This window comes from Octopus sinensis, linkage group LG21 (assembly GCF_006345805.1).
Source record: "Octopus sinensis linkage group LG21, ASM634580v1, whole genome shotgun sequence".
Classification (NCBI taxonomy): domain Eukaryota; kingdom Metazoa; phylum Mollusca; class Cephalopoda; order Octopoda; family Octopodidae; genus Octopus; species Octopus sinensis.
The window spans coordinates 6456888-6472931 of NC_043017.1; the positions used below are offsets into that span (position 1 = coordinate 6456888).

Below are 16044 nucleotides of genomic sequence, written 5' to 3' on the forward strand. Positions count from 1 at the left end.
TCCCGACTAGCAAATCCACTTACACTTAGTAGGGCTGAATCCGGAACCATATGGGCGGTAAGCAAGCTACTTAGCACACAGCCACTCCGGCGCTATAGCTAGGATTGATATATGTTGACATGAATTTTCATATCCAGGATGCTCAGTGATACATAGGAAGAACTGCTGCTACTACTACTACTACTACTACTACTACTACTACTACTACTACTACTACTACTACTACTACATAGATAGTGTTGAACATCAGTCATTTCCTGTGTATTAAGCGATATTTAACGAGATGCAAAAGGGTCTTTATGGACAATCTGGTATGTAAGGACAGGACATTGTGATTTATCGGTAGAGTCTTTCTGTATGAAGTGCTTCATAGTGAATTTAAGACAAGAAAGGAACCACAATATACAGTATTCAGAAAAGTATTGATCCATGCACTCAGCTGAATGTATAATCTTCCAGGTTTTCAGTCGGCACTTATCTAAATGATGACATTTGTTACACATCTCTAGTTTCACAATTTATTAAGGTCGACGAATTTATTAAGGTAAGTGGCAATTTTCATCAATGCAAACTCGTAAATATTTGTTCCGTTCTTGCATGGTCTGCATCTTTTGCTAATATCGAATGCAGTAATCAGGTTCTTCAAAATTTCATTCCTCTTCTCTATATTTTTGAACAAAGGAATACGGTTGAAATAGAGGTATTAGAATATATTTTCCAACATACCTACGTGGTATTTATTCGAAAATGTCAGAACGGATAAACTTAATGTCGTAAGTGTTGTTAGTATTATTAAACCTGCTTAAAGCATCGAGCTGGCAGAATCTTTCCCACACTGGACAAAATGCTTAACAGCATTTCGTCCGTTTTTATGTCCTGCGTTCAAATGCCACCGGGGTCGACATTGCCTTCCACCAATTCGAGAACGATAAAATGAATAGCAGTGAAGCACCGGAGTTGATGGAGTCGACTTGCCTCCTCCTCCGACGAAACTACTCACCTTGTGGCAATATTTAAAACCATTATTTATGTCTTTGAAGATGGTTCTTAAGCAATAACGAAGTTGAAAAAGAATATGAGTGAACCTTAAGTGATTATGTGTGTGTGTGTGTGTGTGTGTGCGTTTGCACGCACGTGTGTGTTTGTATGTGTGTGAGAGTATATGCATTTGCATTATTTGTGATTTTGACATAATTTATCATCATTTAGTGATATCATTTATTATTTATATTTATTCTAACATGATTACTCTATGATTACAATCCTAAAAAAGAGAAAACCCCAACATTTAAACCTAATTTATGTCTTCTTAAGCTGCTAACTTGAAACAAACATAAATATTAGTAGACGAGAGTTCTAATGACCAATTTTATATGACTATCGATTAGTGTATGTATTTCACGTATTTAACATAATTTATAAATTGATCTGTCTAACTTGCTTATACCTACATTATATATATATATATATATATATAATGTAGGTATATATATATATATATATATATATATATATATATATATACATAGAGATAAACGTACACTCTTATATTCGTCTCAGCCACTAGGCTAGGTCATGTTGGAGCATATATATATATATATATATGTATATATATATATTATATTATATTAAATTAGAGATAAAACCACTATTAGACAAATCAAACAGTGAAAAACATAAGACAATACATAAAATTAATTTAAAAATATAAACGTTGAAAATTTAAAAGTTGTAAAAATTATTTAAACTTATAAATCTAAATATATATATACAAATATATATATATGTATGTATATTTTTATATTTATATATTATTTTGTTTATTTATTTATTTATATTTATTTATATTTTATTTATTTATATTTTTTCTTTATTTTTTTAAAAATTTTATATATAAATATCAAAAGTATTAAAGGTTTAATAAAAGATAAAGAGTAAAACACTACGATCGTTTCATGGCTGTACCAATTCGAATAACAATAATTTAAATTCAATTAATAATTCGAGTTATGGTTACAGTCAATCTTCAGGTTAATTGAAATATTTTTAAAATAATCAGAAATATTTAAACAATATTTTTAGGATATAAATAATATAATAATTTTACTTATAATAAACTCTCTTATCAAAGTAGAACCTTAAAACTTAATAATAATGATTATATCTAAATCGATTATAATGTTAATTATTAATTTAATTTTTAAGATAAGAAACCCACCGTAAATCTAACTTCAGTAATAGTCTATATCTAATTACATAAATATTTTTTTTAAATGACTATTATATATAAAAATTTATCAATGGATATATATAATATATATATATGAATATTATTATTAAGATTTAAAATAATCTCTATAAATAAATATATATGCACATATAATAAAGACCTAATAAATTAATATTTCATATTTAAAAATAAAATATCTAAACTGAAATGTACAAACGAACAATCTTAAACGAACTTTCGGAAATCTTATTTAAAATACTTATACAAATAATCAATTCGTAGTTATATAGTATCGAATAAATACTATAAATACTATAAATATATTTATCAATGGAAAATATCAATTTAAAGAGACAATAACTAAGTTATGCTATTAAGTTAGACATGGCCTGGACCAATATTTGGTCGAAACATATCTAAGTTTATCAAAGTTTATCTAATTTTAATTATAAGAAATTTAAAACTACAATTAATACTATTAATACATGTATATACATAAATCTAAGTTTAGACAACTCGTACTCTTGCTATTTAATATCTAATAATTATATAGAAATTTACGATAATTAGATCATTACATAAACAACAATATTTACATAAGAAAAATATTATTACACCAAAGACTTATAGATATTAAAATTTACAATTTAAAGATGTTAAATATAAATAGATACTTACCTTAGCGAGGTTTTGTAATGAACTAAAATTTTGAATCGGAAAACGTCTTTACAGCGTTTATAAGAATACTCGGGGAATTACGTTATTAGCAAAAAAGAATAAATTGTTGAAGAATTCATTAAGCGTGAGGAACAAATACGCTTTATCAATGAAGATTGTAAATGGGAATAGTAATGGTTTAAAAAGAGTAAAAGAATGAAGTCACAGATAAAGAATAAAATCACTCTATAATATAAGATTTATTAATAAATATGATAAATAATAGTTAATAGAAAATATATTAAATAATTTAAATGATAAAAACCCCTAATTATTAAATATACTCTAAGAATCTTATATGATTAATAAATATATAAAAAATTTCATTATAGTAACCCCTCAACGTACTATAAAGTCTTTCCCATACACTTAAAATAAGCTATAATTAGTGATCATAACCAAAATCTCTAAAATACTTATCAAAATTTGCGGTATAACTATACATACGTATACATATATATATAAATATACATACATACACATATACATATATTTATATATACATACATATATATATATATATTATATATATATATATATATATATATATATATATATACATATATACACATATATACACAGAAATACACACATACACATACATACATGTACATACATACAATACTCAATAAATACACATACACTTATATACACACACCCACCCACACACACACACACACACACAAATAAATGTATATATATATATACTTATATATACACGTACATCAACCTATACACATATATACATACACAAACACATATATCATATAAATAAATACGTATATAAATTTCTATATTCATACTTTAATACAAAAATAGAGGTAAACATTAAGTTTAATCTAAATATTTAATCTTACTAATCTAGAATACTATTACATAAATCAACAAATAAGGAGCTAATTAAAGCTAAGAAATATTCATTATTTATCAAGAAATTTATTATATAAGTAAAGTAACTTGTGTCTGCATTTTATTTTGCGCTCATCCCAGGTAATCACTAAATTATCATGCTTATAAAATAAAATTTCCTTAAACTCATTTGAACATAAATAACAAAAATTCCCTCCTATACTATATGATGTAGCCTTACTAATTATTTCCCATGATAAAACGTAATTAATATTTTGGGATTTAATCTCCAAATGTATTTACTAAGTCCAGTGGAGTTAATGAAGTTTTTATTTTTAAATGAATGCATATGCTGTGCGATCCTTAATATTATTTTAGAGGAAGTGGACCCTATATATATATCGCGTTTGAATTATAATTATTCTGATTATTCTCATTATGTAATGTAACTATACATTTCTACACTACATCGTTAATATCACATTTACTATTTAAGTTGCATATAGTTTTATCTCGACATGTACAATTAATGAGTGTCTTATCTTTTTTATTATTGGTATTATTATATAATTTATTTTTATAAAGATTATTCAGTTTAAATTTGTTAAAAGAAGAAATAATGTTACCTACACTATTAGTGGTGGAATAACCCACTCCAAAATTATTACTAGAGAAAATGTTTTTATATTTACGATTATCTCGAATAAATAGTTCAATAATACCTAAAATCTCTTTAATAATGTTCGTTTTAACTTGAGCACCATAACGAACTATTAACCAAATTTTATTCTTATTTTTCATCTTATTATTATTTAAATTATCATTATTATTGTTACCATTATTATTATTATATTTCTTTATCATATTATTATTATTATTATTAGATTTAAATTTATAATTATAATTAACATTTAAAGAATTATTAAAGTTTTTATTTTTATTTTTATTCTTGTTTTTATTTATATTATTTTTATTTTTATAATTTTTAAAGTTTACTACCAATATTACTAACAAAATTATTATAAATATTATTAATATTTTTATCTCTATTATTAATAGTTTTATCTTTTTTTTAATAAAAAAATTAATATTACTATTATAACCTGCCTCTCTAAGGGCCTCGTTGTAATAAGGAGCATGCTTATTAAAAATCTCTAAATCATAAGAAAGTAATGATATACGTTTACTTATATTATTAATCAACGATATTTTAATTGATGCTGGGTGATTACTATTAATAATTATATATCTAAGGTTCTCATTAAGTTTATGATATGGTTGTGTTTTACCCGTAATTAGATTAAAATTAACATCTAAATAATTAACATTAAAATTCTCATTATATATAGTAATACTTAAAACATATCTTTTAAAGAAACTATAAAGTTTTTTCTTATATACTTCTATGTTCCTATTAGTGCAGTACTTAGTAATAAGTAGAAGGTTATCCCTATATAAACCACCCTCTATTTTTAAATTTTCTAATTGGAGTTCAGATAAATGATAAATACCTACTAAATCCGTAGCTTGTGCAGAATCAGGTGCTCCCATAGGTATATCAAAAAGTCCCTAGTGTCTTTCCTAGCCCATAATTTATTTTTGTACTTTATAAACGATTTCCTAGCCATTTTAATTACATTAACCTCTTCAAAAGTCATTCCCACTTAATTCATTGCAAAAATAAGGGCCTTATTAAACACAATTTCATTAATAGAAGAATAATAATTATCTATATCTATTTGAATAAATTTATATCGATTTTTATCTTTAATATTATTAAACCAATTTAAAGTATTATTATTACTAAACCATAAATTTAAGTATTTAAGTTTATTTAATTTACTTATATATTTATCTAAAATAAGTTTACTCAATTTACCAAGGTCAGATTTACATGGACAAATTAATCTAGCTTTAGGGTCTGAATAAAAATTATCTTTATGGTCTTTCAGAGTAATTCTAGGGTGCATAGGTAAATAAGGTTCAGTTTTATTATCCAACTCATAGTTTATCATTACTAATTTAGAGGCCTTATTAGTATTATAAAGTATACTATCTAGAACAATTTTATATTTTTTAATTATTTCTTTCTCTAAAAGGTTATCATATAATTTAACATCAAATTTATAGAGATTCCTAGTTTTATCTGATTCTTCAATAAAACCATCCATATTTCTCATTTCTTTAATTCTAATTGCTAAATTTCTTAAATATTCATTATTTCTGTTTGGGTATTAATGAAATTTAATGTTTTTCACCGCCTTCCAAATATTATCTTCTAGTATTTGTAATTCTTTATTAAATGGGGGTTCATTTTTGGCTTTAAAATTAGAAGTAAAATTATCATTCATACAATCATTAAAATTAGATATATTATAGTTATAATAGTAGGCTTTCCATTTAATTCTAGAAACAAAATCCTTAATATTATTAATAAGTTTCAAAATATATTCTTTCCTAGAAGGTATTGGAATATCCTTCAAAGATGAATTCCAAAATAGCGGTTCTATCTCACCTGTAATAACACTCAATTTACGTAATTTATCAATATATTAATTAATAATAATAATATTAGGGAATAAATCCAAACTTACAGGAAAAATTAGATTTAGGATTAAATCCAATTTAATAGTATAAATATATTATATTATATTATATTAAATAAGAGATAAAACCACTATTAGGCAAATCAAACAGTGAAAAACATAAGCCAATCCATAAAATTAATTTTAAAATATAAAAGTTAAAAATTTAAAAATTATTACAATAATTTAAACTTATAAATTTAAATATATATATACAAATATATATATATATATGTATATTTTTATATTTATATATTATTTTGTTTCTTAATTAATTAATTAATTTATTTTTTATTTATTTATTTATTCATTTATTTTATTTTTTAAAATTTTATATATAAATATCAAAAGTATTAAAAGTTTAATAAAAGATAAAGAGTAAAACACTACGATCGTTTCATGGCTGTACCAATTCGAATAACAATAATTGATATTCAATTAATAATTTGAGTTATGGTTACAGCCAATCTTCAGGTTAATTGAAATATTTTAAAAATAATCAGAAATATTTAAACAATATTTTAAAGATATAAATAATATAATAATTTTACTCATAATAAACTCTATTATCAAAATAGAAACTTAAAACTTAATAATTATGATTATATCAAAATCGATTATAATGTTAAATATTAATTTAATTTTTAAGATAAGAAAACCACCGAAAATCTAATGTCAATAATAGTCTATACCTAATAACATAAATATTTTTTTAAAAAAATGACTATTATATATAAAAAATTATCAATGGATATATATAAATGTATATAATTATTATAATTGAGATTTAAAATAATCTCTATAAATAAATATATATGCACATATAATAAAGACCTAATAAATTAATATTTCATATTTAAAGATGAAATATCTAAATTCAAAAAGACAACCAAACAAACTTAAACGAACTTTGGGAAATCTTATTTAAAATACTTATACAAATAATCAATTCGTAGTTATATAGTATCGAATAAATACTAACAATACTATAAATATATTTATCAATGGCAAATATCAATTTAAAAAGACAATAACTAAGGTAAGCTATTAAGTTAGACATAGCCTGGACCAATCTTTGGTCGAAGCATATCTATGCTTATCTAAGTTTATCTAATTTTAATTATAAGAAATTTAAAACTACAATTAATACTATTAATACATGTATGTACATAAATCTAACTTTAGACAACTCGTAATCTTGCTATCAAACAACATATCTATCGCTAAGTAATATCTTACGAACAAACTTAAATTTAATATCTAATAATTATATAGAAAATTACGATAATTAGGTCATTACTTAAACAACAATATTTACACAAGAAAAATATTATTACACCAAAGACTTATACATATTAAAATTTACAATTTAAAGATGTTAAATATAAATAGATACTTATCTTAGCGAGGTTTTGTAATGAACTAAAATTTTGAATCGGAAAACGTCTTTACAGCGTTTATAAGAATACTCGTGGAGTATGTGTGTGTGGTGTTGTGTGTGCGTGAATGTGCATCGCTTAGTGGTTGTGATATTTGACTCACGATCGTAATGTCGTATGTTCTATTCCCAGCAAGGGTTTGTGTCCTTGAGCAATACAATTTATTTCCACGTTGTTCCAGTGCACTCAGCTGGCAAAGATAATTGGAACCTGAATTTCAAATGGCCAGATTTGTTACACTCTGTGTCACGCTGAACTTCCCTGAGACCTGTGTTAAAGGCACACACGTCTGTGAAGTGCTCAAACTACTTGCACGCAAATATCATGAGCTGGCTGTTCCGTTGATCGTATCAGTTGGAACCCTTGTTGTGGTAATCGCCGTGGTACTCATATATATATATATATATATATATATATATATATATATATATATATATATGTGTGTATATATATATATATATATATATTATATATAAATATATATATATATATAAATATATATATATATATAAATATATATATGTATATATAATACATACATACATACATACATACATACATACTTACATACATACATACATACATATTACATACATATACATATATATGTATTAGGTTAAGTTCTTGCGGAATTTTTAATTTTGGTTTTAAATGATGTGTTTTCAAATCAATTTCAGTTAAATTATTTTGACTTTACAATCATTTTGAAGCCCGTTTTCGCTCTATCTAATCGCGTTACTCTTTTTTCTTTTGAATAATTAGTTCATTTTTTATTCTGGAACGTTGAATACAATATGGACTAAAAGAAAATTCGCACAATTTTCTTATTCCAGTTCAAGCTAGGCCGAAAAGCTGTTGAAACAGCTCGCGATATCAACTAGGAACAACGAATGAACGTATAGCACAATGGTGGTTCAAGAAATTTCGTAGCGGTGACGAGAGTTTTCTTTCCTCAGTCGAGTACCAGATTATCTTCGCAGTTTCGGTTGATTATACTTGAGATTGCTCCAAGGAAAAACTAAGCTTAGATTCCTTGGAAGAAAGCAGCGAATGTATACGAAAAGAAGGACGGAAAAACGGCGTATGTTACACAAATACAATAAAAATAATAATAACATTACATCACAAGAGGCGTCTTTCGACCAAGAACGAATTTTTGGCATAATTTTTCTTCCTATTCATTGCCCTCACGTTCTGTTTCTCGTTCCAGTATCTGAAGACACCAAAGCTGAGGCGGACAATTTTTACATACAATCCACAATCCGATATTAGAGGGGGAAAACCCGCTTAGCAGTTTGTTCTTTTTTGCTTTTCATTTCCTACAAATTTCCTCGTTGTCTTTCTTCGTTTCTCTTTAAACCACTTTCTGCATCTCTTCCACTCTCTCTCGCCCTTTCTCTCTCTCTCTCTCTCTCTCTCTCTCTCTTTCACTCTAACTTGCATGTGGTCTTTCTGACTGTCTGCCTGTCATTCTTTCCCCGTCTCTTTCTCTCTTTCTCCCCCTCTCTCTCTCTCTCACATACACTGTTTCTCTTTCTCTTCCAAATCTTTCTCTTTCATACATACTCTTTTTCTTCCCTCTCTTCCTCTCTCTTTCTTTCTCACTCTGTCTACCACCTTTTTTCTCTTAATTTCCTTAACTCACGATCTCTCGCCCTCTCGTTCCCTCTCTCTTTTTCACATTCCCTCTCTGTGTTTCTATTTCCATCGTCCTCTCTCACTGTCTTCTCTCTCTTCTTTCACTCCCTTAAACTGAGTGTCTTTCACTCACTCATACTCAGCATATACTCTCTCTCTTCTCTTTTACTGCAACTAACACTGTCTTTGTTTCACTCATACTCGATCTCCCTTTCTTTCCCTCTCACTCACGCATCTTAATTATATTCTGCCTGATTATCCTCCCACTTCCTCTCTCTAATTTTTAAATTCGAAAGCTTAAAATCAGAAACAGTAACAATTCTCCTACTTTTCCCACCGCAAATAACTTGCCTACAGCAAAATTTTTAGAAAACCGAGGTGATTCGATTTCTACCCATATATCTGCTGAAATGTTTCTGCCTCGTCTAGAGCAAAATTTTCTAACAGTTCTTTACAGTTTAACAACATTTGTTTCAATTTCTGGTAATATATTATCAATAATAGTCTTCGCCAAAGGTAAGAAATGTAAAACGGACATTAAACCTTACCTTCTCAATTTGGCAGTTGCTGATCTTATCATGGGAATATTCTGGTATCCATTCATCTTCATATTAATCTTTAAAAACGAATTGGCTTCACACCCGGTCTTTTGCACTCTGGTTAGTTATCTTCAGTCATTTTCTGTAAACATGAGTTCCTTCATGAATGTGGCGATTGGTGTTGATCGACTTATCGCTGTTTTGTTCCCACTAAAATATCGGATAACGACGTCTAGATCTAGGCCTACAATCGCCCTGATCTGGTTGTTGTCGGCAGCAACATCTTCCGTACCCCTTTTTTTCATCAGAATTGAAAAAGTTAACCAAGGTGGAAAAAACCATGTGATATGCATAAGTGACTGGGAAAACTCGTCGCATTATTTCATTTACGTGTGGGTGATGAGCATTTGTACTAGCTTCCTGCCTTTTACTATGCTAACTGTAACTTACGCAATACTTGCTAACTTCTTGTGGAAGAGGATAACACCAGGAAATGAGAACCAGATTAGGGACCAGCTGGCCACAAGAGCCAAAATAAAGGTGAGATTATTATTATTTTAATATTATGCAACTTGTGTTTGTTAATATTGTTTTATCTGTTTTACGAGAGTCACTCTGAAATCCGTACATATTTCAATGGCAACCGGTTAGATTACTATATCTATTTTATATGTTAATGGGATCAATATAAGTGTTTTCTTACAATCGTTCTATTAAATACATCTATTTTATGACAATAACTGTAATTGACATAATCCTATGCACGCAACTGAAGCAGTATTCACTCATATATATATATATATGTATATATATGTATATATATATACTATATAATATATATATATATTATATATATAATATATATATATATATATATATATAACTGGAATTTACAGAAAAACAAAGACGAAGACAGGTGTATAAACAACAAACTGGTTTATTAGTTTAACGCTTGGCAAGGGGGGGGGGAGGCTTTTACGTTTCGAGCCTATGCTCTTCAACAGAAAGGAAAACGAGAAACTAAACAGGGAAAGAATAAAAAGCTTTAGCGGCTAATTACATCAAGGGAGCTAGGGTGGAAACGATCTGTCTCCAGCATGCGTGAAGTGCCGATAAGTTCATAAAACTACCAAAACTCCTTCTAAATATACATATGTACATTTTATTATTGATTTAATGTATTAATATTTTGCGTTTAAAGAGGAGGCCGATGCGGTTGAGGGAACATGCTTAGTTTTAATTAACGCCCTCCAAATTTAATCTGTCTGGTGGGAGAGTGGACAGGAGTCGTTTGAATGTGTGTGTGTATACATATATACATATACATATATATATATATATATATATATATATATATATATATATATATATATATATATATATATATCTTTATGTATATATGTACACACACACATTCAAACGACTCCTGTCCACTCTCCACCCAGACAGATTAAATTATATATATATATACATTCAAAATGTGAGCGCGTGTGTACCGTTGGCGATGTTTTTCCTCCGTCTTTCCTTCTTGGATCTTTCCTTTTCCTATGTTTCTGATGAAGAGCTCTGCTCGAAACGTTAAACCCTCCTTTCCTTCTTTCCTGAGCGTCCAATAATACTGTACTTGTTCCACGTCCCGCGTTGTTGTGTTTTCTCTTTGTGTTTCGTGCTTGGATAAATATAATATATATATATATATATATATATATATATATATATTATATATACATATACATATGTATATACATATATATACATATATACATATATATATTACATATATATACATATGTATATATATATAAATATATATATACAACATATATACATATCTATTTATTCACACACACACACACACACACATACACACACACGCACAAGCACACCATATATATATATATTTCTTCTATTTTCAGGTTGTAAAAATGCTGTTTGTAATTGTTGTCCTTTTCGGTTTATGTTGGATGCCTATCACTATAGCTCAACTGATCCTCATACACAATGCTGAATACTTTCGTAATTCCTTATCCGTACATATCTTATATTGCTTTTCCTGCATTGGTTAGCTCTTGCCCACACATGTGTGAACCCCATCATCTATGGATTCATGAATGATAAATTCAGAGTAAGTACACCTTGTTATTTTTGTCTATTTAACACGAGGTGAGCCGTCTGGTCCAGCAAATGTACGATCAAAGCCGTTCCATCAGTGACCGTCTGTTCGTATTAAGAATGTGTATTTGTCACCTTTGTTGTTTAACTCTAGGACAGCTTTGATTGAGGAGACATAAGATGAAAGACGTTCTAAGAAGAACCACCTATCTATCTGTCTGTATGTCAGACTGTCTATCTATCTATCTATCTATCTATCTATCTATCCATCCATCCATCTATCTATCTATCTATCTATCTATCTATCTATCTATCTATCTATCTATCTATCTATCTATCTATCTATCTATCTATCTATCTAAATATATATATATATATAAATATATATATATCTGTCTGTCTGTCTATCTGTCTGTCTGTCTCTCTGTCTATCTATTTATCAATCAATCTATCTATCTATCTATCTATCTATCTATCTATCTATCTATCTATCTATCTATCTATCTATCTATCTATCTATCTATCTATCTGTCTGTCTATCTATCTATCTATCTACTGGTTCGGTCCGGACCTCCAAATGGAGAAGAACTGGAACGAGATAACGAGTAGGGTGGTCACTCTCGCCCAGCAATGGGCCGAGAGGAAACTGTCCCTAAAAGGTGGGCGGAGGTGGTGAACGCGTACATCGCGTCCATCATCTACTACCGCCTGACCGTCACCTTGTCCCGACCCTACCATCACCAAACTAGAACGCATCCTCTTCCGCTTCTTGTGGAAAGGATGCGTCCCGATGGTCAGGCGATCCATTTGCTGTCAACACCCGTTAAAAGGAGGGCTGGGCATGCCGTGGTTGATGATGCGCAGACACGCGCTGAGACTGCGACATCTCCGGCTCTATGTAGACGACGGTGAACAGGTGTGGTCGCCGTTTGTGAGGCACGCATTCCCGCAACACGTCTCCATGACCGAACTACATTCGTGGATCAAAAGAGGCCGACGAAGGGCGAATGGCACCGCGAGTGTCGCGTTGCTCTCAAGCAACTCTGCCGTCCCGGGTCGACCTTGAGTGACTTCAACATAACCAAAGCATTCTATAGGGGATTAGTGGAGGGTAGGTACGGCGACGAGCTCGAGGCAAACCTGGGCGTCGACGAGGAATACCTGACCCGCCTGTTTCAAACGACTTTCGGCCCGGGACCTATGGACAACTTCCAGAGATCCCTGGCCTGGCAGTGCTACCGAGAAGCGCTACCCGTTCGGGATAAGCTCTATAGGCATGGCTCGAGAAACACGGGGCCGACCTGCCCGAGATGCGGGCAGAGCGACGAAACCGCTCTGCACGCAATCGTGCAGTGTCCAGCAATTTCCCACCTGTGGGCTTATGTCGAACGACTGCTGTCACGTGTGGGACGTGTCGGTTTATCAGCCGAGTCTATCGTTAATATCGTCACGCCTCCTCCTTCAAACGGGAGGAAGAGCTATTTTTATCATACTTGTGGCTATGGCGAAAGAATGTATCTGTGGACGCGCCTGAAAGGATTAGAGACAAACACTTTCCTCTCTGGTCAATCTCTCATCAACTTCTTCAAGTATCACTTGAAGAGGAAAGTGAGAGTAGAGAGGCAAGTTTTGTCTAGTGAATGTTTTAAAAAAGATGGGTTAATGTAGCAAGGATGGCACGTATGAATGACGAAGCCACCTTCTATGATTCTATGAACCGTAAAAATTAATACAGAGAGTTGCTTATTTGCAAAAAAAAAAAAGAAAGAAAAAGAAAGAAATATAACATGTGACTTCATTGACCGAGGTTACCGTGGTCTTTTCCGTAGGCTTTTCTTTCCACGGGTAAACCTGTCCTCCCCTTTACACTCCATATTGACATTTCTGTGATAACGATCCCTATTGATCAATTTTTTTTCCTCTCCCCCTTTTTTTACCCCCCCTTTTTTTGTCCTCTTTCTCTCCTTTCACGATCCCTTTTTATCGACCCCCCTTTTTTTTATTTTTATTTTTATTTTTTATTTTTTTTACCTTCAAAAGAAAAGCTCTACCTTGTAATTTGTTCTATCTGTGTGCAGCCCTGTGTGGCTAATAAAGAAACATATCTATCTATCTATCTGTATGTCTCTCTGTCTATCTATCTATCTTTCTATCTATCTATCTATCTATCTATCTATCTATCTATCTATCTATCTATCTATCTAAATATATATATATATAAATATATATATATCTGTCTGTCTGTCTATCTGTCTGTCTGTCTGTCTGTCTGTCTCTCTCTCTATCTATTTATCAATCTATCTATCTATCTATCTATCTATCTATCTATCTATCTATCTATCTGTCTATCTATCTATCTATCTATCTATCTATCTATCTATCTATCTATCTATCTATCTATCTATCTATCTATATGTCTCTCTGTCTATCTATCTATCTTTCTATCTATCTATCTATCTATCTATCTATCTATCTATCTATCATCTAAATATATATATATATAAATATATATATATCTGTCTATCTGTCTGTATGTCTGTCTGTCTCTCTGTCTATCTATTTATCAATCTATCTATCTATCTATCTATCTATCTATCTATCTATCTATCTATCTATCTGTCTATCTATCTATCTATCTATCTATCTATCTATCTATCTATCTATTGTCTCTCTGTCTATCTATCTATCTTTCTATCTATCTATTCTATCTATCTATCTATCTATCTATCTATCTATCTATCTATCTATCTATCTATCTATCTATCTATCTATCTATGTGTGTATGTATGTGTGTCTGTGTATATATATATTCGCCATAATAGATCGCTCGCCACTAAACCTTCTTTATTTTCTCTCTCTAACTATTTCTGTGTTCCTTTCTGTGGAGGGGCGAAGGATTAAAACGTTAAAGACTTTTTCACTTCCCGAGTGTTAAGCTAAAACATCTGTTTGATGTCTACACCACCTCTCTTCGTCCTTTGTTTTACGTTTTGTGAATTCTCCCTATATATATATATATATATATATAGTAGTTTTGACTTTAAGAGTCCCTCCTAGCGTGTGGCATTTATGTGTAAGAATGCCCTCAATAACATAAAAATGAATACATGTAAAGAAAAAAATTTATGAATTTTTTTGTCTTTTGAGGTTTTTCACGCTAACTACTTGATAAATTCTTATAAAGATTTTATCCTATTTTTAATATACATATATATATATATATATATATATATATATATATATATATATTATATATATATATATATATATATACATATTAATAAATAAATAAAACATATGCATTTTCTTCACGGGAGTATAGCCCCGGAATGAACGATATACTCGATCTCCTTTTTCCATACGTTTTTTTTCTATTAGCAGTAATTTTTCTAATCTTTGATGAAGAAACATTTTATTAATACCAATAATTATTAACCTCTTATTTTCACCCTCAACTATTTATTTATCATCATATATACATCCATATACGTACATACCTACCTCTACAAGTATATATACATGCATATATGGGTACAGGACACCAAAAAAAAACGTCGAACACAATGAGAAACGAAAATATAAACACAAAACCAAGGAAATGGACATTCTTCTTAAACAACGAAAAAATAGAGCACAGGACATACAAAACAAGGAAAATTCTCCTTCTTCAGTCGCCTTTGCTTCATCTACTCCACGATATAATACATATAATATATATATATATATATATATATTATATATACCATGCATACTACATATATATATATATATACATACATATATATATATATTACATACATACATATATATATATATATATATATATATATATATATATATATATATATATATCTAATATATATATAAATATATATAAGAGTGTATTTTTCCGTTTTAACAATTAACACGGAAAAAATAAGATAGATAGTTACTAG

At 29.2% G+C, this 16044-nt stretch overlaps 1 protein-coding gene across 3 annotated transcripts in view; it reads left to right on the forward strand.

The window, feature by feature from the left end:
• Positions 1 to 348: 348 nt before the first annotated feature.
• Positions 349 to 16044, forward strand: part of LOC115222754 (tachykinin-like peptides receptor 86C) — a 19480-nt gene continuing 3784 nt past the window's right edge. The window contains exons 1-3 of one of the 3 annotated variants that reach the window (XR_005003331.1): positions 349 to 544; positions 9031 to 10537; positions 11914 to 12122. Coding sequence is in view for 2 of the 3 variants with exons in the window: in XM_036511951.1 (XP_036367844.1) it covers positions 9869 to 10537; positions 11914 to 11999 (755 nt within the window). In the remaining variant the exon portion in view is untranslated. The remainder of the gene's footprint in view (positions 545 to 9030; positions 10538 to 11913; positions 12123 to 16044) is intronic. The other 2 variants (XM_036511951.1, XM_036511950.1) reach the window with 2 other exon arrangements.